Source organism: Nothobranchius furzeri, chromosome 7 (assembly GCF_043380555.1).
Source record: "Nothobranchius furzeri strain GRZ-AD chromosome 7, NfurGRZ-RIMD1, whole genome shotgun sequence".
Classification (NCBI taxonomy): Eukaryota; Metazoa; Chordata; class Actinopteri; order Cyprinodontiformes; family Nothobranchiidae; genus Nothobranchius; species Nothobranchius furzeri.
The window spans coordinates 68,991,038-69,013,627 of record NC_091747.1 but is presented as its reverse complement, the minus strand read 5'-3'; the positions used below and the strand labels follow the sequence as shown (position 1 = coordinate 69,013,627).

General features: G+C 42.5%; 1 protein-coding gene across 1 annotated transcript in view; it reads left to right on the top strand.

The window, feature by feature from the left end:
• Positions 1–22,590, top strand: part of LOC107382438 (alpha-1,6-mannosylglycoprotein 6-beta-N-acetylglucosaminyltransferase B) — a 247,027-nt gene that overhangs the window by 194,597 nt on the left and 29,840 nt on the right. Inside the window, exons 10-12 of the mRNA XM_054751824.2 lie at positions 6,887–7,020; positions 9,183–9,313; positions 17,384–17,389. Coding sequence (XP_054607799.2) covers positions 6,887–7,020; positions 9,183–9,313; positions 17,384–17,389 — 271 coding nt within the window. The remainder of the gene's footprint in view (positions 1–6,886; positions 7,021–9,182; positions 9,314–17,383; positions 17,390–22,590) is intronic.

The window sequence follows — 22,590 nt, the reverse complement described above, 5'->3', positions numbered from 1 at the left end:
GTGTGTGTGTGTGTGTGTGTGTGAGAGAGAGAGAGAGAGAGAGAGAGAGAGAGAGAGGGCTAGCATGCAGCTGTCAAAGATGCTGAAAGCTGATAGGTCTTAAATCACAGCCACTCGTCTGATCATTGGAGCAGCGTATTGATTCCCTCCGTATGCTGAGTTTACTGCTCTGACGGAGGGGGATCGGAGGAGATATCTGGGGATAGGCCTGCAGCCGGACAAGAACAAGAACGTCTTGCTGAGATAGCAAGCACCAGAGCATGTACCAGTAATGGCAGATAAACAATGCAGATAAAGGATAGATGGGAAAGGAAAACCTGTGCACAGATTTAAAGGAGTGATGCTGCTCCCTGAAGCATGTAAACAAAGGAAAACCTGTCTGGAACAACTGTGGACCACTTTCCTTGCGCCTGCCTGCACTTGGTGAACATCACAGTTCGACTGAACTCTAAAAAGCGTTTAATAAGTGTATGAAACTTTTGCATTAGTAGTTAAAATAAATATTAAATCTTATTCACAAGGATTTTTGCTGAAGGGCAGCAAGCGTTTTATAATTAAAGCTCTCAGTAAGAATACGGGTTGTTTCTTTTACACACAAATAACCCCTAAGAAGTCTCAATGACAATGTTAAAAAATAAAAACATTTCAGCGTTGTCTCTGTGATAATATTTATTTTACTTTTAGAAAACCAAAGGAAATACATAAGAAACAAATTCACAAAGGGGAAACAGATTTTTTCCATTGATTCGAGAATCAGTGTCCCCTCTTAGTCTTAGTCTTGGTCCAGAGTCCCCTCTTAGTCTTAATCTTGGTCCAGAGTCCCCTCTTAGTCTTAATCTTGGTCCAGAGTCCCCTCTTAGTAGTAGTCCAGTTTCCCGTCTTAGTCTTAGTCTTGGTCCAGAGTCCCCTCTTAGTCTTAATCTTGGTCCAGAGTCCCCTCTTAGTAGTAGTCCAGTTTCCCGTCTTAGTCTTGGTCCAGAGTCCCCTCTTAGTAGTAGTCCAGTTTCCCCTCTAAGTCTTAGTCTTGGTCCAGAGTCCCCTCTTAGTAGTAGTCCAGTTTCCCCTCTAAGTCTTAGTCTTGGTCCAGAGTCCCCTCTTAGTCCTCGTCCACCAGTGTCCTCTATCACCACACTCCTACAGTCCAGGCTCCTGGTTCCCCGTCGCCAGATTTGTCTAGATTTGAGTTTTACTGACACTGAAAATGGTTGGAAAAGGGCTGAAAAGAGTGACACCTGGGTTGAGTTAGATAGGTGGTTTGGTTGGAGGATCGGGCAGTACCAAGGTGGTGACTGAGAGGTGAGTTTAAGAGGTGAATATGCAAAGTGAAGTGGTGAGTAGTACTTACCGTATTCACTGGAGAGGAGGCACACAGGAGAAAGAAGCAGAGGTTTATGGAGGTGGAATCTAAGCAGAGTGAGAGTGACAGATATACAATTTCTCATGGGCCTAGTAATAGTTCACATACTATTGCATGACGTACATGAAGGTGAGGAAGAGGATTATGATGATAGCAAGTCATGAGGAGTTCCAGGGTAATCTGAGATGTGGAATCGTGGAGAGAACTCTGCAGCTAAATGAATGAGCTGACAGTGTTGTGGAGAGAGAAAACAACATTTGCATGTTCATCGAGGGCTAGCTTTTACCACTGTGGGCAATGCTCAGGTGACAAGTGTCTTCTTCTTATTATTATTATTATTATTAGGGGCAGCAGTAGCTCAGGTGGTAGAGCGGGTTGCCTCATGATCGGAGGGTCATGGGTTCGATTCCAGCTCCTGCCAGGGGTATCCTGCTGTTGTGTCCTTGGGCAAGACACTTCACCCAACTTGCCTGTGTTAGTGGTGGTCAGAGGGGTCGACGGCGCCAAATGGCAGCCTCGCCTCTGTCAGACCTCCCCAGGGCGGCTGTGGCTACAAGAAGCTTACCATCACTAGCAGTGTGTGAATGTGAGAGTGTGTGAAAGCGTCTTTGGGTGTCTAGAAAAGCGCTCTATAAGTCCAATGCATTATTATTCTACTGCCAATGATCTTCATGGTTTGTAGGTGCACTAGAGCTCACCTGCTGGTCTGAAAGAGAAACCACACAGATCCACAACCCAGACTCCTGACAGAAAGGAGAATCTGTTTCATTATCTTCCCACTCACAAAACCCTTCCCTTGGGACTTGAGCTAGTCTTGTAAGTGTGGTCTCTTAACACTGAGGCCCTCCGTCCCACATAGAGGAACTGCTGAGCACCAGTCCATTTTAGGTAACTGGGCAAACGGCAGACCACAACATTGGCAAGAGTGGACAAAACTCTCCTCGATTTGGTCAGTGCCTAACCATGTCGATGGGTTGGTCTTCCTAACAGAGACCGCAAAAGCTAACCTTAAGCCAGACGTCATTCCATGGCCGGTGTACAAGTGGGAAAGCCTGAAGTATGCTCAAATAGCAGCACAGGCAGAAGATGTGAGTGATGCACCAAAATGTCCCCAGTAGAAGCAGGCCCCCATAATTCTGGTATGAAAATTAAGCCAAGGAAGTGGCTCAAATTGCAATTCCATCCTCAGCCACTAGGGGCTGGGAGCAGAAGTGAGCAAATCCTCATTGACTTACATGTTAAAAATGCCGGGGAAAGGCCTCAGCCGGACTCACGTTAATAGATGTTTGATCATTTCGTCTCTCTGAACTTTAGTTTCGTCTGTGTGTTCATTAATTGTAGAATTATTTGGACACAGAGGGCCATCTGTGGTTATTGATTGCACAGATCATCCAAGCAATTTCTGCTTCTTTTTAGCAGTAAGTAAAATTATGTTTCTGTACTTTATTTTGCTGGTTGAATGGGGGGATGCTGTGTCGTTAGTCAAACATGTTAGTGGGGCTGTATGCGGACCTTGGGCGGGTGCCCAGCTTCTCCTGTCTCCTGCCTGGTACAGTTGCTAGAGCAGGCAGCTGGCTGTTCCCGTTTCCCGGGGCAGCCGGACTCACGAACCGCTCCGATGCGAGGCTGTAATCATGCTGGTCACTCGTAGATCTTTGAAAAAGACCACAGAAACACTGCGGCCCTTTTAGTGAACACTGATTCACTACTGAGTCGCTCAACCACATTTTTCTCGCTAATAGTTAAATGGGGTAAATGTTTACCATATCCCGCTTGCCCAATATCCGCAGTCAGCAGTTATGATTTCGTTACAAAGTAGGCTGGAGGTGCCTTCACTTTGGAGTCGCTCTACCGCAGTTTTCTTGCTAAAAACGCCTGGAAAAACTTTGTTAGCTTCGGGTTAGCATGTAGCTAATGCCCCGCTGATCTCCGATCGTGGAGCATGAGCTGACTTATGTAGCCAGGGCGCCCGGCTGTGATCACAGTGCTCTGATGCTCTGCTTGTAATTTAACAGACCCGGTCTATTTTTGATCTCCACAGGCGACCAGCACGTCTACAGCCTCGTACGGAAGCCAGTCGGCCAAGCGTGTGGGCTACCCTATTCCCTGGAGCCTCTTCTTAGCTTCTTGGGTTAGATAGTAGCTACATTGGTTCATTTGTAATGGCCTGTGTTTGATATAAATGATGAATGACCCGCACTTGTATAGCACCTCTCAGAGTAAGGACTCCAAAGTGCTTTATACTACAGTGTATCATTCATCCATTCGCACACACATTCACACACTGATGGTGATGAGCTACAATGTAGCCACAGCTGCCCTGAGGCGCACTGACAGAGGCGAGTCTACTGCACACTGGCGCCACTGGTCCCTCTGACCACCACCAGCAGGCAACGTGGGTTGTGTCTTGCCCAAGAACACGGCTACAGACTTAAGGTTGGTTTATGCTTGACGCGTCCGCGAGGTCCACACGGCTCCACGTGGAAAAGTTGCGTCATTTTGCGTCATTTTAACAACTACACCCCTCCACCGCGTCTCCGCACAGTTCAAAATTTCCGCAACGTGCACCTTGGAAAATTTCTAACCACGCGGACGGACGGACGCAGAAAAACATGGCGGACCGGCAAGAACTAGCACGGCAGAGGTTCGTAAATACAGACATTTGTATGATTCAGCTCTCAGAGATCACCGTGATCAACATGTTGTTAATAATTCTTGGAGAGAAATAGCTCGCACTGTCGGAAAAGACGAGGACGCTGTTAAAAATGCTGGAATGCCATGTTGTAAACAGTCATTTCTACTTCTACTATGGTGTAGTGTTGGATGCATACCGTAGAGCTCCATGCTGCCCCCTGCAGTTTGGGAGAATATTGGCTCACCGCAGAGACGAGGCGCATGAACCATAAACGCTGCGAGTTGTGAAGCGCGTTCCATCCGCGAGCCGCATCACCGCGCGGAAAGTGAATGCGCCAAGCATAAACCAAGCTTTAGTGGGGCTCGAACGTGTAACAAGGCGAGCATTTACCTCCATCGCTCCGTTGTTTCAACCATAATAGTCCCACCTTCAGATCCACCCCTTTTCCCATTTTTGGATTATCTGGGTGTGACGGGAAATGTGACACAGTCAAAATGGTGGTGGTGGGAACCTCCCATTTGGAAACAAAATGTCATTATTTGAGCCCATGGACATGAATTATATAGTAAGTTAGCTACAGAGGGGTTGTTGCTAAAACATCAACGCTTTGTTGATAATGGGGTAAAACGTTCAGCCATCTGCAGCAAAGCCAGGGCCCATAGCACCATATCTGTGTCCTTCCTGTGACTGACTGATCATGGAGCACGTTAACTTTTAGTTAGTTTCTTCTAAATGGGTCTGTTTTTGATCATGGTGATTCATATCTATTCAAGTGTAATGAAATTAACTTTTGTTTATTCGTTTTCCCTTTAAGTTTTAATCAGACAGTACAGGTGAGCCATCTGCTAATGTAAATCAGTGCCTGTAGTAATGTGAGCTCCACTGTAAATCCACTAAAGATCAAAATAAGCACAATTATAATTTTCTATAATCAAGCTGCTTTGTAACAGAATTGTTTAAACACCTTTAATATTTAACATGATAGTGTTTACTTTAGTATAACCCAAAGCTTTGACTCTGAACTGAAATACTTCTCGGGTTGAGAGCATCCAACTGTAAGTTTTCCTTGAGTTAATGTATTTATTTTCTTGCTTGTTTATTATGTTTAGATTGAAGCTAATGATGTTCTCCAGTGGTGCCCCTGTTCCTCCAACACGGTTACATCAGGTTACAGCATGCCACCCTGCCTTATTTCCTTCACTCTGGAGGACTGCAGGGCCCTGCTGATCAACTGTTTAACCCAGATTAGCCCCTTACTCTGATCTTCCAATAGATATTCAGCTCAGCTACTCCTCTACTGATCCCTTCTTCCTCAGCTTTTTCAGTCCCTTGGGGATCTCTTATCATTTGACACAAAACGATTGCAGAGCTGGTGAGACGCCACAGTGCAAAAGATGGAAAACAGGCTACATACAAGTGAAGGCAACATTATATATTAATAATAATGCATCATCAGCTTTCAGTGACACTCGAAAAAAAATCTGTAAGATTTTCTGAGGAACCTCGAGCTCAGTAGGGATGGGTACCTTTGACATTTGAATCGATTCGGTACTAATTCCCGGTACCTAGGAATCGATACCGGTACTTAACGGTACCAATTTTCGATACTTTTGAGTGTTCATTATTTTAATTCTTTTTTATAATTAAATATATATTTTTCTAAATATATAACCATATTTGATAAATATCACAATAAATAACACACAACTGTTTGTATTTTAACATCGTCCTTGTAGTTTTATAAGCTGATAATTAAACTGAAGCAAACATCTTTACTGTGAACTAAATTTACTGTGTATCTTCATTCCTTTTACCGTCCTTTTTCTTTGATTTTTCCTACTGGGAAGTTAGAGTTTCCGAGGAGAAAGCGAACGCACCATTAGCTGATAACAGTGGTAGCAATGGAAGCTAACATACCAAGCTAACGTTATCTTAAACAGTTTATTTAGCTGCTGGAGCAGATTAAAACGATGATGCCTCGTTGTCACTGGTTTCCTCTTCACCCGTCGCATTTAGTAAAGTGAAGCCAAACTTTAGAGCATGTTCATGTTCTTCTAGTCGGGAATTCGGAGTTCCGTGGAGAAAGCGAACGCACCATTAGCGAAACAGAAGCTAACATATCAAGCTAATTATATTTACCTACCGGAGCAGATTAAGATGAGGATGTCTCACTTAGATCGTTGTTGCTGGTTTCATCATCACCCAGTTACCCATCACATTTAGTGAAGTGGACCCAAGCGTTAGCGTGCGTTCTTTCTACCATGCTGCTCTGTTTACAACTGGCTCGCAGCGAGCGATGACATAACGCTCTTGCGCATGCGCAGCTGTCTTGGCAAGTTCTCGTTATGAAGGACGGGTACCGAAACGTGGCACCGTTTGAAATGACGTGAATCGGTGCTGTGGAATTCGGTCGGTACCTTAAAAAGTACCGAATTCGGTACCCATCCCTAGAGCTCAGTGCTAAAAAGTACTGACGATTAAACGTTGGGTGACATACTTGTAGTCACTGGAACACTTCCAAAAAATATTTCACTTTGATTTTACAGATTAAATATCAGTGTAACTCATAAAAAATATCAATCAGTGTTAGGGTTTCATATTTTCTTTTAAAAGGGGACTAAAGCAGAGATGTTAGTTACAAACCAAACTCACAAAGCCTCGGATCCAAATCCGGCTGTCTGAAGCTACTTCCTCCAGCTGTGTTCACTGAGCTGAAACCTGAGCACCGGAGCTTTTTTTCGCCCAGAGTACGACTTACAAGGCATTCATTCCTACTACAGAACACTACCACTGTATTAAAACTATGAGTGAAGGACCTCTTTAATACTTTATAGAATGTATGTCTGGGTAATGTTATGTGTGGGATTAACAGTTGTACCGTGTTGTCTCTCCAGATGTCATATCAGAGTTATCGACACATTTGGGACAGAACCCGCTTACAATCATGAGGAATATGCAACCCTACATGGCTACCGGACCAACTGGGGCTACTGGAACCTGATCCCAAGGCAGTACATGACCATGTTCCGTGAGTTCCTTTTGAATAATATTTAAACTGCCAGTATAGTTTTGTTGTTGTTTTCCATTACATAAAATTCACTTCATCAGATGAATAATTTGCTTTTGAAACAGTTAAATTTTTGCAGAGTGGCAAATTGTGGCTCACAGACGCGCTGATTCTTGTTTTGACATCAGGTCACACGATAAAACAGCAAACTTGTATCTGTCCCATGCCGAAGCCAGTACTAATGTGCACTCTGGCGGTCTAATGTAAAAGATCGTGCGGGATCATGTGCAGGTTGTTCCAAATTTGAGTAAACTGCTCATGTTTTGGTGAGTTTGTAGATGACAACAGAGCTCAGAATGAATAACAAATAAAAAGTGATCCGTCAGAACCAACGTTCAGCAGTCAAACGAAACGTGACTGGTGCAAGTCTCTCAAAGTCTCACAGCTCCTTGGCAAACTTTCCGTAAAGTTTATGGACATTTCTCAGTATTACTTATCTGAACGTGTGTACTCACTTCCATGTGAAACGTCTTCATTGCTGGCCCAAGTACTGTTCCAATCCAAAGTATGTATCATGAAACGTTTGCTCGGAGTTCCCAGATGTGTTCTAGCTCCGCCTATTTCATTGGCGATGCATCCTTCTGCTGATTTGGGACAACAACGTGTCCCATAATGCATTGCATTGCAAATATCAGAGAATATCGTACCTGTAGTGTTTTATATTAGAAATACTAATTCATAAATATAAAGTTGTCTGTTGTTGTAAATAATTGTGTGTAACTTGTAAAAGTCACACTGTGTATTTGTTTGTTTGTTTTTCCAGACTCCAAAGTTCCTCCGATGCTAATAGCTTTAACAGAACGTTGGTATTTTATCAGTTTTGATCAAAAGTAGACCAAATATTATACAAATAATATGTATTCATTGCTATTTTGTTATTTAAGGAACAAACCAGACTTTTATTTTTATGTCAGGTTACATTTTTAACGGCAGCGCTTGTTGCCATGACCCAGTGGAGTACGGTTCTGTTCCAAATGCCGTCCTCATCCTCCCATACTTGGTGGAACAGACTTTCTTGTGTACTTGCCTAGAACATACTTGTCAAGTACACAAGAACATACTAGGGTACTTGGGTGTTGAGAAACAGATTATGATTTAATTGAAGTTAGCTTCTGTGTCGCTGGCCCAACAGGGGGCGGAGCTTGTAAAAAATCTACTGGATTACACACGGAGGACAATGATTTCACTCTTATTTACTTGTTATTACTCTGTTTACACACACACACACACACACACACACACACACACACACACACACACACACACACACACACACACACACACACACACGCACACACACACACACACACATTGTGAATCTCTTTAAATGGCTTCAAACACTTCTTTTTCCTTTTGTTGACAGGCCTCTCCACTCCTTCACGTTTATTGAAGGACTTGTTTCATGTTTCTATTTTCAGCAACAGCTCAGCCTCTGGCATCCCTTTAAGCTGAACCTGTGCCTTGTCTGCTCCGCTTTTTCCTGCTTTTATGAACACATCCGACTGGCTCTTGAAGCTGTCTGTCTCCTTGTCTCCTGACTGACTACTTTACTGTCTCATGCTTTTACATTCAGCTCTGAGAATCTCTGTGAAGCAACCGCTCTGCAGGATCATTACGTAAACAATAGGTTCTGGAGACGCCCACGTTTCACAATGACCACAGTTATAACGAGCAACCCAACCTGCACGTTTAGGAACGCTCGGCAGGGCTGCAATTATTACATTTATTCTAAATTCGATAACATACTCTGGGAAAAGGAAATCTGGCTGGTTTTTCAAAGCTGACTGTTCGTGTCAGAGCATTTCAATCAGTTTTAAATATAAAACATTTTGAAGTCAGGTAAAACTTTCATGTATTTAGTGGATAAACTTGAGTACATGCCTGCCGCATTAGACTTACAACTCCAACAGCAGCTGGCTCTGTGTCAATAACTATTTATAATCACTAGAGAAGCAATAATCACACACACTGAACTAATAAACATAAAAAAGCAGTTTTTAGGGTTTTTTTCCTCTCTTTTCTCTCGTGTACTCCTTTTGCCTCTTCTTTTGTCTTACTGGACTGTTTGTCTTCTTTACTACCACTCTCCGTCCTTCACTTCCTACACACTCCCACACTCTCAGCCCACACACCAGACAATTCCTTCATGGGCTTCGTCTCAGAGGAGCTGAACGAGACGGAAAAGAGGAGCATCTCGCAGAACAAAGTCAACAACATGGCTGTGGTTTATGGGAAGGAAGCCAGCATGTGGAAGGTACACACACACACACACACACACACACACACTCACACACACACACGCACACGCTAACTGTCAGCTGGACTTGCACATCACCTATTTGCTGTGGCGTGTTTGTTCTTTAAGGCCATGGTTAAAGCACATCTGTTACACATCTGTAGTTCCATATTTAGTCCAAGGTGAAAGGCAGACTCCTCACTTTTCAACACACCTACCTTTGAAGTAGGGCTGCTCAATTAATCGAATTTTAATCACGATTACGATCTGAGTTTTGAACGATTATATAAACTAATCAAGCCGATTATTTGCTCCTCCCACTTGTGCTGCCCTGAGTAGCAAATGAAGCGCTCCTCCCACAGTGTTGCCAACTTGGCGACTTTGACGCTATTTCTAGCAGCTTCTCAGACCCCCTTCTTGACTTTTAAATCCTAAAAGTACCTAGCGAACACCTCAGAAACATCTCTGGTAACCCTTAGCTACTTTCTGGAAAACTGTCGTTGACATTTCCTGCAGGTTAGCTAAACACTCCGCCTGCGCTCCGGACCGTTCTTCGGGACATTAGGAAAGGGAATGATGCAGTGATTTGTGGGTCGCTAAAGAAACGGCTCTCAGAGCCGGTGTTCTGGGAATTTCTCCTACCTGGTAAACCGTCCTACCCGTTGTTCCTGAGCATGCGCGCGCATGCGCACAACACAAAAAGGGAATGCTACTCCGTTGTCATATTTGCAGGAAAATAGGTAAGTTGTAAGTATTTGTACTTTTTATTGACGTTGATACTTGATTTTTTGGGTTAGGGTTAGGGTTTGTGTCATGTAAAACACCGTAAAATTATCCTACGGGTAGGACGTTTTGCCAATTTAGGACGTTTTCTCAGAACACCGGCTCCCTGTTGGATTAACCAGAGTGAGTGACACACACCGCACCTGCGGGCTCCTGAGCCGCTAAAAACGGCTAAATGTGGCGCGCTAAACACACGTGCAGCTTGCCCCGATTACTGTGAGACCGGGTTGGGGGGTGGGGGGTGCAGCTGTGGTTGGGACAATTATTACATTAACTGATGGACTTGTAAATAAATAGTTTATAAATAAGGTAGAAATAAGTTCCTCACGCTGATAAATAACTAATCTCTGAGGACACGGTGCTAGTGCACTCTCCTACAGCACCTTGGCACGACTAAATAAATGTTATACAACATTTTGTAAACATCAATTTATTTGCATTTATTTGTTATAAATGCCACTGTATAATTCTTGCTGTCAGTATTAGCAAGATATTGGTATTTGGGTCTGCACTGGTTAGACTTAAATGAGTTAAACCAAGGTCTACAGCCCTTGGGTCATAGACTATGAGCTATAAGTATATTGGTCTTTTTATACTGGGAATCAGGAGTTATTTTAGTGATCATCTTGTTTCTTATTTATTTTTGTCCTGATTGTGCCCTGAGCAGTTTTATGACTGAATAAAAACAAATAAAATCAACATAAATTGAAAAATCGTCTTAAATAATCGAGATCTCAATTTCAGTCACAATAATCGTGATTATTATTTTTGCCATAATCGAGCAGCCCCACTTTGAAGACTACTGATTTCTATTGATACACAATGGATTTTTAACAGCTTGTTCCTGGGTGGTGTTGTACTCAGTTCCAGCACCCTGGACAGCTCCCAAGTCCAACACAGGGACACACTGAGACAAATGAGACACACACACACACACACACACACACACACACACTCTTTGGCCTTTGGGAGGAAACCCACACATGTACGAGGAAGTAATGCTAACTCCACACAGCCAGGATTCAAACTTGCAACCTTGTTGTTATGAGGCAACAGTTCTACCAACTTCACCACCACGAGCCCATCATTTAAAATGTTTATGTGAATGTTTCAGCATTTGCTGAGTTAATTAGATGCATAATTTTATCATTCTGGGTAAAAAAACAAATGATTGTAATCATCTAGAAGGAATTTTGTTTCTGAATCTTCAAATGTCATTCATTCAAGGACAAATGATTCCACGTTTTCCATTCAAGTGTTTTGGATTTTCAGGTCTAGATGTTACAAAGTACATTATTTGATCTAGAATGAAGAACATGGCAATCTGAAATGTGGAAATATGCCTTTTAAAGTAGTTTGTTATGAATACTGGATAATCCTAATGACATTTTCAAATGTAGCAACAATTTTTTTGTTTTTTTGTTTTGGGGGGTTGAAATAATATTAGCTGTAATTAGATGGCAAGTGGAGTCTAATGGAGTAGATATATAAATAAACTATATTCTTATAAATAAACAGCAATAAACTATAGATGTCTGATTTTAATCTCCAGTCTGATTGACTTAGATTTCCTGTGACTAGGGGCTTTCCCAACAGGGCTTTGCTCTGCACACCCGTGATAGTAATACTAAGGTAAAAAAGCTTTCACATTGGTAATGTTGCCAAGGATACCTGAGGCTACGGCTCACCTTTGCCTGATTATTGAGCTCATTTATCTCCTGTTCTGTTCAACTTATATGTTGATGAGCTATCTGGGCGTCTGAGAGCTTGTAACACAGGCTGTTTGATAGGCGATGTTTTAATTAATCACCTTATGTTTGCGGATGACCTCGTAGGTTTTAGTCCAAGTAGTGCAGGACTGCAGCAGCTCCTAGATCAGGGATGTGTATTTTTGAAATTCTGGCGATACGATACATATCACGATACAGGGGAGATGATACGATATATCACGATATATTGCGATACAATCATTCAGACGTTACAAGCTATTTTTTTACTGAATTTATTGTAAGAATGTTCAATAAACAGTCCAAACTGATACGTAATATGTTTAACATGAGGTATCTGAACCATGATGGAGGGATTTACATTTCAGTGGTGGAAACAAAACCCGCTGCACACTGCTGCCAACTAGCGGGTGGCGATTGAATTGCGCAAAACGAAAAGAAAATACACAAATGTTTGCATGTAAATTCTTTGAGGAATTAGATACACGGCTTTTGAATATCGATGTAATAATCGCAGGAAAAAATATCACGATATATTGCCATATCGATATTTCCGATACACAGCTTTTGAATATCGATATAATATTGCTGGGAAAAATATCACGATATATTGCCATATCGATATTTTCTTACATCCCTATCCTAGATGTTAGTACTAGGTATGGAACGGAATATGATTTAAAATATAACTCGAGCAAAAGTGTTGTTCTAATCTACAGAAACGCCCCGGATAAAAGGCTTAATTCTCCTGTGTTTAAGTTGTCCAGCAACAGTCTGGCAGTCTGTGAAAAGATGAAATATCTTGGACACTTTATCACAGCCAATATGAGCGATGATGATGATATTTACAGGCAGTGCTGCAAGCTATATGTGCAAGCAAACACCATTGCACGGACATTCAGCTGTTGTTCCACACCTGTTAAAGTGGCATTATCCAGAGACCCACGGTTGTAATATTACAACATCAGATTTAAGTCTACAAAAATCAACCTTCCCCATTTTTTTTTCTTTTTAAATTCACATTTACATTGCTAATAGGTCCTATTGTTCAGTTCTGCAACACTATTGGCTGTTAAAATGTGTAAATAGGCCCGTTTATCTGGCCTCCTGGAACAACATGTGAAAGGCTAAAAAAAGATTTTGCAGTTGTTTTCTAAATTTGGGTCTTTGGGGGTCAAAGCATACTGCACACCACTCTATACTGCACACCTGTGGTCATTCTATAAAAAGTCTAGCTTGCACAGGCTACAAGTGGCATACAATGATGCAACGAGAATCCTCCTCAAAATTCCCAGGGGAGGCAGTGCTAGTCAAACGTTTGTTTCTGTGAGCGTGTGCACATTTGAGGCACTTCTAAGAAATGTAATGTTCAAGTTTATGAGACGGCTGGAAGAGTCTTCCAATAGTATTATAGTCACACTCTCAAATCCCACTGTGAGCTGCTCTCGTTATATGTCTAGGCTGAGAATGCCCTGATTAAAATGTTTGGGTGGATTTATCTCAACTAGGCTTGTCACGGTAACCGGTGTAGCGGTAAACTCCGGTAAAAAAAGTTGACAATAATAATAACCGTCTTGTTTTTAAAAATACATATATTATCTCGGTGGGTTACCGTGGCTGCGGTGTAGGCGCGGTGACCCTTACCAGCCACCGTATCATCTGCTGAAGTTGCCGGCGGCACATGCGCACTTTGTTGTTTACAACCAAAACTTTCTTGAAGCTAAAGCTGAAATAATGGTCAAAGGAGGAGACGGCAGCGCTCAGGACATTTATTATCCCTCAAAGAAGACAAAGTGGGAAGTACGGGCATCTTTTGGATATTTGAAGAATGCCGAGGGACAGTTGATAGAAGACGGCTATCCTGTTTGCAGCACGTGCAGAAAAAGTGTCTGTGAAAGGCAGCAACGCTTCAAATCTGCGTGACCATCACCCACAACTCTACAGTCAACGCAAGGCAAGCTAACGTTAGCGTTTTAGCTAAAATGCGTGATCCGAGGATTTGGGTTGAGGGAGAATGCAACGAGTCGCTATATAAAGCAGCCGCAGCGCCGCTACCTGCATATAAACCGTGTCGCGGATACCGCCATGTTGAAATGACGCTATGCATTACGGGGCTCCCAGGGGCAGATAAGAGTTGGTCTCTCTCCGAGAATAATTATGAATTTAACAACGATTACTGCCTGATGACATTTTCCCACATCTGCAAAGCTCACTGGAAGGACACAAACCGAGGACGATATTTTCCTGATATAGGGTTTATTACTCAAGTAAGGGTAAAAAAGTATCTGATTAGAAGGCTACTCGAGTACTGAGTATCATCTGATGTAATATTTTTAAAATGATGACATCAAACAGACATAAAATAAGAAGTTATGAGCAAATATTGGTATTTTAAAGACTAAAGGGGAAAATGTAAACAAATAAACAACATAATTACAAAATAACACATTTTAGGCAAAATTCAGACACAAACTGAGGACAATATTCCCTGACATACAGGGTTTATTTAATTGTGTGAAAATGTAACACGTTTAAAAAATACCGCGATAATACCGAAAACCGTGGTAATTTTGGTCACAATAACCGTGAGGTTACATTTTCACACCGTGACAACCCTACTCTCAACTAGTTAGTTTTGTTGTCCCTTACCTCCACTGCAGTTATATCCTGTGATTTTATACAGGCTTTTAATGGTGTTAATGTTAATTGGTATCCTTTCTTTTCTTGTGTTTTTCTTGTTTCTCTTTCATTTATCTGTTTGTTTCTTTTAAAATGGACTTTAAGTCTGGCAATAAACGTCTCGTCTCGTCTCGTCTTCCTCCGCTTATCCGGGTCCGGGTCGCGGGGGCAGCATCCCAACTAGGGAGCTCCAGGCCGTCCTCTCCCCGGCCTTGTCCACCAGCTCCTCCGGCAGGACCCCAAGGCGTTCCCGGACCAGATTGGAGATGTAACCTCTCCAACGTGTCCTGGGTCGACCCGGGGGCCTCCTGCCGGCAGGACATGCCCGAAACACCTCCCCGGGGAGGCGTCCAGGAGGCATCCTGACCAGATGCCCAAACCACCTCAACTGGCTCCTTTCGATCCGGAGGAGCAGCGGTTCTACTCCGAGTCCCTCCCGAATGTCCGAGCTCCTCACCCTATCTCTAAGGCTGAGCCCGGCCACCCTACGGAGGAAACTCATTTCGGCCGCTTGTATCCGCGATCTCGTTCTTTCGGTCATTACCCAAAGCTCATGACCATAGGTGAGGATTGGGACGTAGATTGACCGGTAAATCAAGAGCCTGGCTTTCTGGCTCAGCTCCCTCTTCCCCACGACAGATCGGCTCAGCGTCCGCATCACTGCAGACGCCGAACCAATCCGCCTGTCGATCTCCCGATCCCTCCTACCCTCACTCGTGAACAAGACCCCGAGATACTTAAACTCCTCCACTTGAGGTAGGACCTCTCCCCCGACCCGGAGGTGGCAAGCCACCCTTTTCCGGTCGAGAACCATGGTCTCAGATTTGGAGGTGCTGATCCTCATCCCAGCCGCTTCACATTCGGCCGCGAACAATAAACGTATTATTATTATTATTATTTTTTTTTTTTTTTGCATATTTGTATGCTTTCACTGAAGTGCCAGAATCAATCCATGCTTCTAAGGCAGTTTCAGGGTTAGTTTATGGAAAGCGTCCTTCTGATGATGTGGGCACTTCCGAGAAGAACAATCTTCTGGATTTCTTGGACTGTTGGGTTTCCAGGAATCTGTTTTGTTCTCTTTTCCAGTCCCTTCTTGATGAGGCCAAGTGCACCAACTACAACGGGTTATTATTATTATTATTATTATTATTATTATTATTATTAATAATAATAAATCCAGTACAATGTTAGAGCCAGAACCAGGTAATTCTATGTTCTGACTGAGGTTGACACCGAATTTGATGTCTAATGTTTAGCAAAGAAACAAATATGTTTCCCTGTGTGTTGTCTTGACTGCTCAAGGCTTGAAGCTGAAGATTGGTGGAGATGAAGATGAGGAAAAAGTCATCATGAGGCAATAGATAATTTTAGATGAAATTTCGGCTCCAGCCTGTCAGGTTTGAAGTTTAAAGGTTGTAATAAACTCAGTCACAAACAGACGTTTCTAAAACAGCAACAAAGACGCTATTTTACAATTTTTAAAAGCTTCTAATGCTCTAATTCTGGTCTGATTTCTCACCAAACTTTTCTAATATCCGTGGATTTATTTGTCGCGTTGTCAGCATTTATACATTTAATAATAAATACAACCCAGTTAAACTAAGACCATCTTAACAGCACTTTGCACATCCTGCTGTGTGTTCAGCTTCATGTGTGCATCTTTAATTTATAGGCAAATTTCCTCTCAGAAGCTGTTTGCTTGTTCATCCACATAAAGGAGACGGAGCAGTTGTGTCTCCATTCTTAAAATAATCATACAGATGATGTTTACTCTCTACTGTCTGCCAGCTCAAATCCCTGGGTCCCATCACAGTCTGTGCTTATGAAAGGGTCACACGGGGTTATGGAAAGTATAATACTGCTGTCTGTGTTTAAATGTGTTATTTCATCTTGTTTTCTTCTTTGGATTGTGTCTGATCGCTGGACCTGCCTGGATGGTGATCAGATTCAGGTAAGAGCCTGTTTTTCTTCATGTTTTTCTTCATGTTTTTCTTCATGCTGTATTTCATACAAAACTGGAGAAAATTAGCCATTTACGTCTCATGAAACTTTCTTTGAATGTACAAAACTGAAAACTAACGTTTAGATACATCTGTCATCTTATCCCCTAACTTTATATGCAAGTTAAAACTCAAGTAAACTTTATTTGTCATATGCTGAGTAACTGAAGTCAACATTACAATGATGTGTGCTTGATAACAGAAATGCACACTTGACCTGCTCTCTACTGCATAGAATAAGTTTTTGTTGCTGTTGATATTACTGTGTGAGATTATTATTATTATTATTATTATTATTACTTTTTTTTCCCCCCGTGTCCTGTCTGGCTGTGAAGCAAGCAGAATTGATGTCTGAATGCTGGTGACAAGCCTTACAGATTTACTCTCAGGTGGAGCATCATAGCGTCTGCTTTTAATGTCACGCCTGATAAAACTTCATTGTTGTTGTTTTTGAATGCATTTTAATTCTGACCAGACACGGAGACAGAGGTGAAAGAGAAAGGAAGAGACAAAACGGGGGGGGGGGGGGGGGGGGGGGGGTTCCACAAAAATAAACAATAATGAACAAGAATCTGCTTCTAGACCTGCAGAAAGAGAAAGAAAAAAAATGGGACACAACAACAGGAGCAAGCTATCACTGCGTCAACTTGATGAAGAAATATAAAATCAACATTGTTTAATTGAACAATCACACGATAATAAATCACATGCATTTAGTGCCCACTATAGCCTTAAGAAATGTGTTGAACGTGCCCAAGTCCATACTTATGAGAGCACCATGTGAGCACCTGTGTGTGTACACGCGCTTGTTTATGTAAGGTTTCTCTATAGGAGCGTCCAATAGAGAGTGTGAGAGACCACAGATCTGTCCTCTAAAGATGTGCAGGAGACGGGGGGAGCTCCAAGTCCCAGAGATCCAGGAGCTGCCCGAGAGCGCAGGAACTCCAGGGAGACTGCGACCAGAAAAGCCCCCGCCCCCTCTTGAGAGGCGCAGAGGATCACCCCGGGGGGCCACAACTAGCAGCCAGCAGAATCCCAGGAGATATCGGTGGCAAGCCCACAGGCCTGCCCGCAGCCTCCCACCCCCTAGCCGGCCGAGCCCGGGACCCAGGGGCGACCACCCCCGCCGGGGACCCAGCAGAGCCCAGGGACCCAGACCCCACCAGGCAGCCACCGGAATCGACCAGGCAGGCGCCAAAAATCTTAAACCCCCTGACCCGGGAGCCACGAACACTCAGGCAGACCAAGGCACCGCACCCCACACCAGGTGTGGCAGGGGGAGGGGAGACGAAGATGCATAGCATCAAAAGAAGTCCCAGGAGAGGGGAGGAGTCAAAGGCCCCATCTGTCATATACAGTCATACACAGTCACACACTCCCTCCCTCATGCTCACACATGCACATATGACCAAAGACTTACAAAAATGCACGCCGGACACCCAGTCATGCTCCCCATACACACCCTATTCACTCTGGTCCCAGTACTGCTGCACATGGGTTATAACCATCACCGGTTACCAGAGTTTGACCCTTTCTTCTTCTTCTTCTTCTTCTTCTTCTTCTTCTTCTTCTTCTTCTTCTTCTTCTTCTTCTTCTTCTTCTTCTTCTTCTTCTTCTTCTTCTTCTTCTTCTTCTCCTTCTCCTTCTCCTTCTCATTCTTCTTCTTATTATTATTATTATTATTATTATTATTATTATTATTATAAAAATGATTCAGAAATGCTGTTCTGTCAAACCAACATAACAAGCTGTTAGAAAAATTATAAAATAAAAGTGACAAATTCAGGCAGACACAAGAATTAAGTTTTTTTGGCTCATGAGGAGAGATGTTATTCAGAGAGGGACCCCCCTGTACAAAAACTGTGACTCTCCTCCTCAGGGTGGAGCTTTCCCAAAAAGCAATCATCCGAGGGGGCTGTCCCCACGGATTAGCACTATCTCGTTTCTACAAACACTCAAAGACAACGCAGTGCATGACAAGTAGGTTACAACTAACCCTGTGTGCATCAGCTGAAGTTTGCTAATCAGTTGAGGCACACTTTACATAAATAATATTGCAAAGAAATTGGGTTGTGTAATAGCTTCCACCAAAAGATGTGCACCATTTGTGAATCAATCTGCTCTGAAACATCTTACACAAGCATTGCTATTATCAAATTTGGACTATTGTTCTATAGTTTGGTCAAATGCAAATTTAGGAACAATTGAAAACCACAGAAAATCCATAACAGGGCTGCACGATTAGAAAGGGATTATAAAGCAAATGGAAGAGATATGCACACAGAACTAAACTGGCTATTTGTGAACGACCGACCATTATATTCACTGCTTATTTTTATTTGGAAGCTTAGGGAGACAAAGATGCCATCTATTTTATATACGTCTCTTGAATTTAATAAAGATAAGCACTTGTATGATACAAGACATGCCTTAGAAGATAAATTTACATTACCAAAAGTGAGATCTGATGCTTCAAAACATACAACAATGTATAGAGGGATGTACGAGTGGAATAGTCTCCCGAAAGAAATCTCACGTATTAAGGGTAAAAACATATTTAAAATTAGATTAAAAGAACATTTATAATTTGATATAGTGTGAAATAATGTGTGTGTATGTATATATATATATATATATATATATATATATATATATATATATATATATATACATATATATATATATATATATATATATGTATATATATATATATATATATATATATATATACACATATACGGAATACATTTTTTTTGGGGGGGGGGGGGGGGTGTAAATATTGTTTTTGAAGTTGTATAAATAGGTCCCCAGGAAGAATAGTCGCAGCTTGCTGCAGCTAATGGGGTTCCTAAAATAATAAACAAATAATAAACAAAATACATACACTCCCTTCTCTCTTGGCTGAGATAAACTACCTTTTGCATTACCACACCCAATGACAGACGAGAATGAGACTAGTTAGCTGGTTTGATTATTTCTGAGGAATCTTTAGGTATAACACTTGACTACTCAGCATTTACACAAAACTATTTGCTTTCTATATTTTTCAAATTTGAAAATGAATAAAGAGTTCATACTTTTTAGAAAATGAGAAATCAACCTACAGTAATCCAAATATTTGTCCTTAACCCTCCCACTGTCTTTATGGGTGACCCCGCGAGGAAAGTTGACCATTGAGCAGGATTGATGGCTCATCCCTTTAGGTCCATGTGGCATGGGTGAGGTGTTGCTCACTCCTCACCCCTGCCACATGGACCCAAGGGATAAACCGTCAACCCTGCTCAAAGTTCAACTTTCCTTGCAGGGTCACATCCATTAGGACAGTGGGAGGGTTAAAAACCAAGGTCACCTTTTTTTTTTTAATATTATCAGTCACTCTGAGACTAACATGCAAGCTAAATGTGAAAAAAAGTATTTTACCCCTATTTCCTGCATTAGCCGCTGCTAGAAAACAGATGGTGAAACCCTCGGATTAGAAAAGCTAGTCAGATCTATGTCACATTGAAAATTAACATTCATGGACTCGCCCATCTTGGCTCGTAACGGGAAAGGCTGTTGTTTGTTTAGTGTCCAGGAACTAGAACACGTCTCAGATAGTAGAAGCTAACCGTTAGCATTAGCAACTCCACAACATGACAATACTCTTTCAGGTGTGCATTATTTGTGGAGATAAAACATCAGTGTTGCAAAGCAAACAGAGTCAGTGGTAGAGATGCATTATTTTGCTCAGTCAGAGGCACGATGCCCGGAGATCAGGAAATAATACTTGAAATCGTGCCGTTTTCTTCTCCCCTCTGCTCCACCTATCTTCCAGTTCTTGAAACAGTGAAATAGAGCTTTTTTTTTTTCAGTGATCAACTCACACGGCATTTATTTATATTAGAGACCACTGGAGATGTGCGGAAAATAATGAGTTGTCAGCCAAATACCTCTACAAAAAGCCAACTAGAAATAACATCAGTGTCCTGCAGACCATTGTCCTAAATCTGCGCGGCAACACAGAATGTTATATGAGTGAGGAAAAGCAACACAGCAGGAACTGGTCATTAACAGTTCTTCTATGATGCATGCTCATACCTCCCTGTGCAAATACACACACACATGCACATTTGCAGTCTTGAATTGTGGAATCTGTCTGTGTCTCTCACTTGTTCATTGCTGTTGTCTGCTGCACTTAGCGCTTGAGCTAATCTCCTAATTGGTTGGGAAAATCCTCACAGAGGGAACTATTGATCGCCGCAGCCTCCAGTTACCTCTCTGTGGACGAGGGGTGTGCTTGAGGAGGGGGTGCACACAGCAGAGGGATACAGTAAGCTTCTTAACAACAGCCAGCCAGTCGATATTACCGTTGGGGTTACAATCGGTTCACATGATTACACTTTGGTTGTTAACTGATTGTTTGACTCTGTTTTTGTTGACACTGAGCTCAAGTCTATTCTTATCTAAGCTTCTCTGAAAGTTGTTTTTACACAGCTCTCTGACCACTTGCAGACTTTTAACATTTTAGACCCTTTACAATCAAGGTTCCGTCATAGTACTGAGACTGCCCTTCTTAGAGTTTTTAATGATGCTCTGCGGTCCGCTGATTCCGGCTCCCATGTTCTACTGGTGTTGCTGGATCTCACAGCTGCTTTTGACAGTGTAGACCATGCTATACTTCTGTCCCAACTGAACCAGGTAGTGGGTATCCAGGGAACTGCCCTGAACTGGTTCACATCGTACCTCAGTAACAGAAGTATTTGTGTGAGGCTGGGGGATTTCGCCTCTGAAGCCTCCTCTCTGCCCTGTGGTGTTCCCCAAGGCTCTATTTTTGGACCTCTGCTTTTTAATCTTTACATTCTTCCTCTGGCAGCTATTTTTAGGCGACATGGCATGTGTTATCATTTGTATGCTGATGACTGCCAATTTTATGTTTCATTAAAACCTCAAGAGTCGGTGCAACCAGCTGTGGATTGCCTGAATGAGGTGAAGGACTGGCTGCATAATAACTTTTTACATTTGAACGAGTCTAAGTTGGAGGCTCTTTTATCTGTTTCTCCCTCTCCCACTGCAGTTAGTCCTATCCTGCCACCCTGTTTTTGCAGCTTAATGAAGCCAACCATCACTAACTTGGGGGTGGTTTTGGACCCAGAGCTGCGGATGGACTCTCACATTAGCCAGGTGGTTAGATCCTGCTTTTTCCAGCTTCGCCGGCTATCAAAGATGAAGCCCATCCTGACTAGACGTGACCTGCACACAGTGGTCCATGCATTTGTGATCTCTTGCTTGGATTACACGAATTTCCTTTTTTATGGATCTACATCTTCCTCAGTTGCGCACCTACAGCTGGTGCAGAATGTGGCGGCCCGCCTTTTGATGGACACCAGATGGAGTGAGCACATTACTCCTGTTCTGGACCAGCTGCACTGGCTCTGGGTGTGCTACCACATCCAGTTTAAATTTTTACTTCTATGTTTTAAGTCACTCTATCTTTATGAGCCTCTGTACTTGACTCAGCTGGTTCAGCCCTACGTACCTGGTCAAATTCTTTGGTCAGCGCTTGTTACAGGTCCCAAGTGTTCGTGTGAGGACACGAGGAGAACGAGTTGTCTCAATCTGTGCGCCTCGTTTCTGGAACCAACTCCCTCTAGCAGTGAGAATGGCCCCCTCTCTCTCTGATTTTAAATCACGCCTGAAGGCTCATTCTTATTCCTTGGCTTTTACTTCCGCCTAGTTAGCATTGTACTGTGTCTCTGTTTTATTTTTATTGTTGATTTTATAGAAGTTACTGTAAAACTTTTATTACTTCTTCCCGTGTGTTGATTTTTATGCTCTTTTACTGTGCAGCACTTTGGTTGGCCTCGGCCGTGTAGAAATGAGCTTTATAAATAAAATGGAAACAGAAGACCGGCTTTATCCCTCCCACAGTCCTCATGGGTGACCCCGCTAGGAAGGTTTACCCTTGAGCAGGGTTGATGGTTTATTGAGGTCCACGTGGCAGGGGTGAGGAGTGCAAAAATGAAGAATTTATGTTATTGCTTGATTGTTCAAGCTATCTCAGAGAAGTGCTGTTTGTTAACAGAGTTGTTAAGGTTCTATGTGTGAAATCTATAGACATCACGTTAAA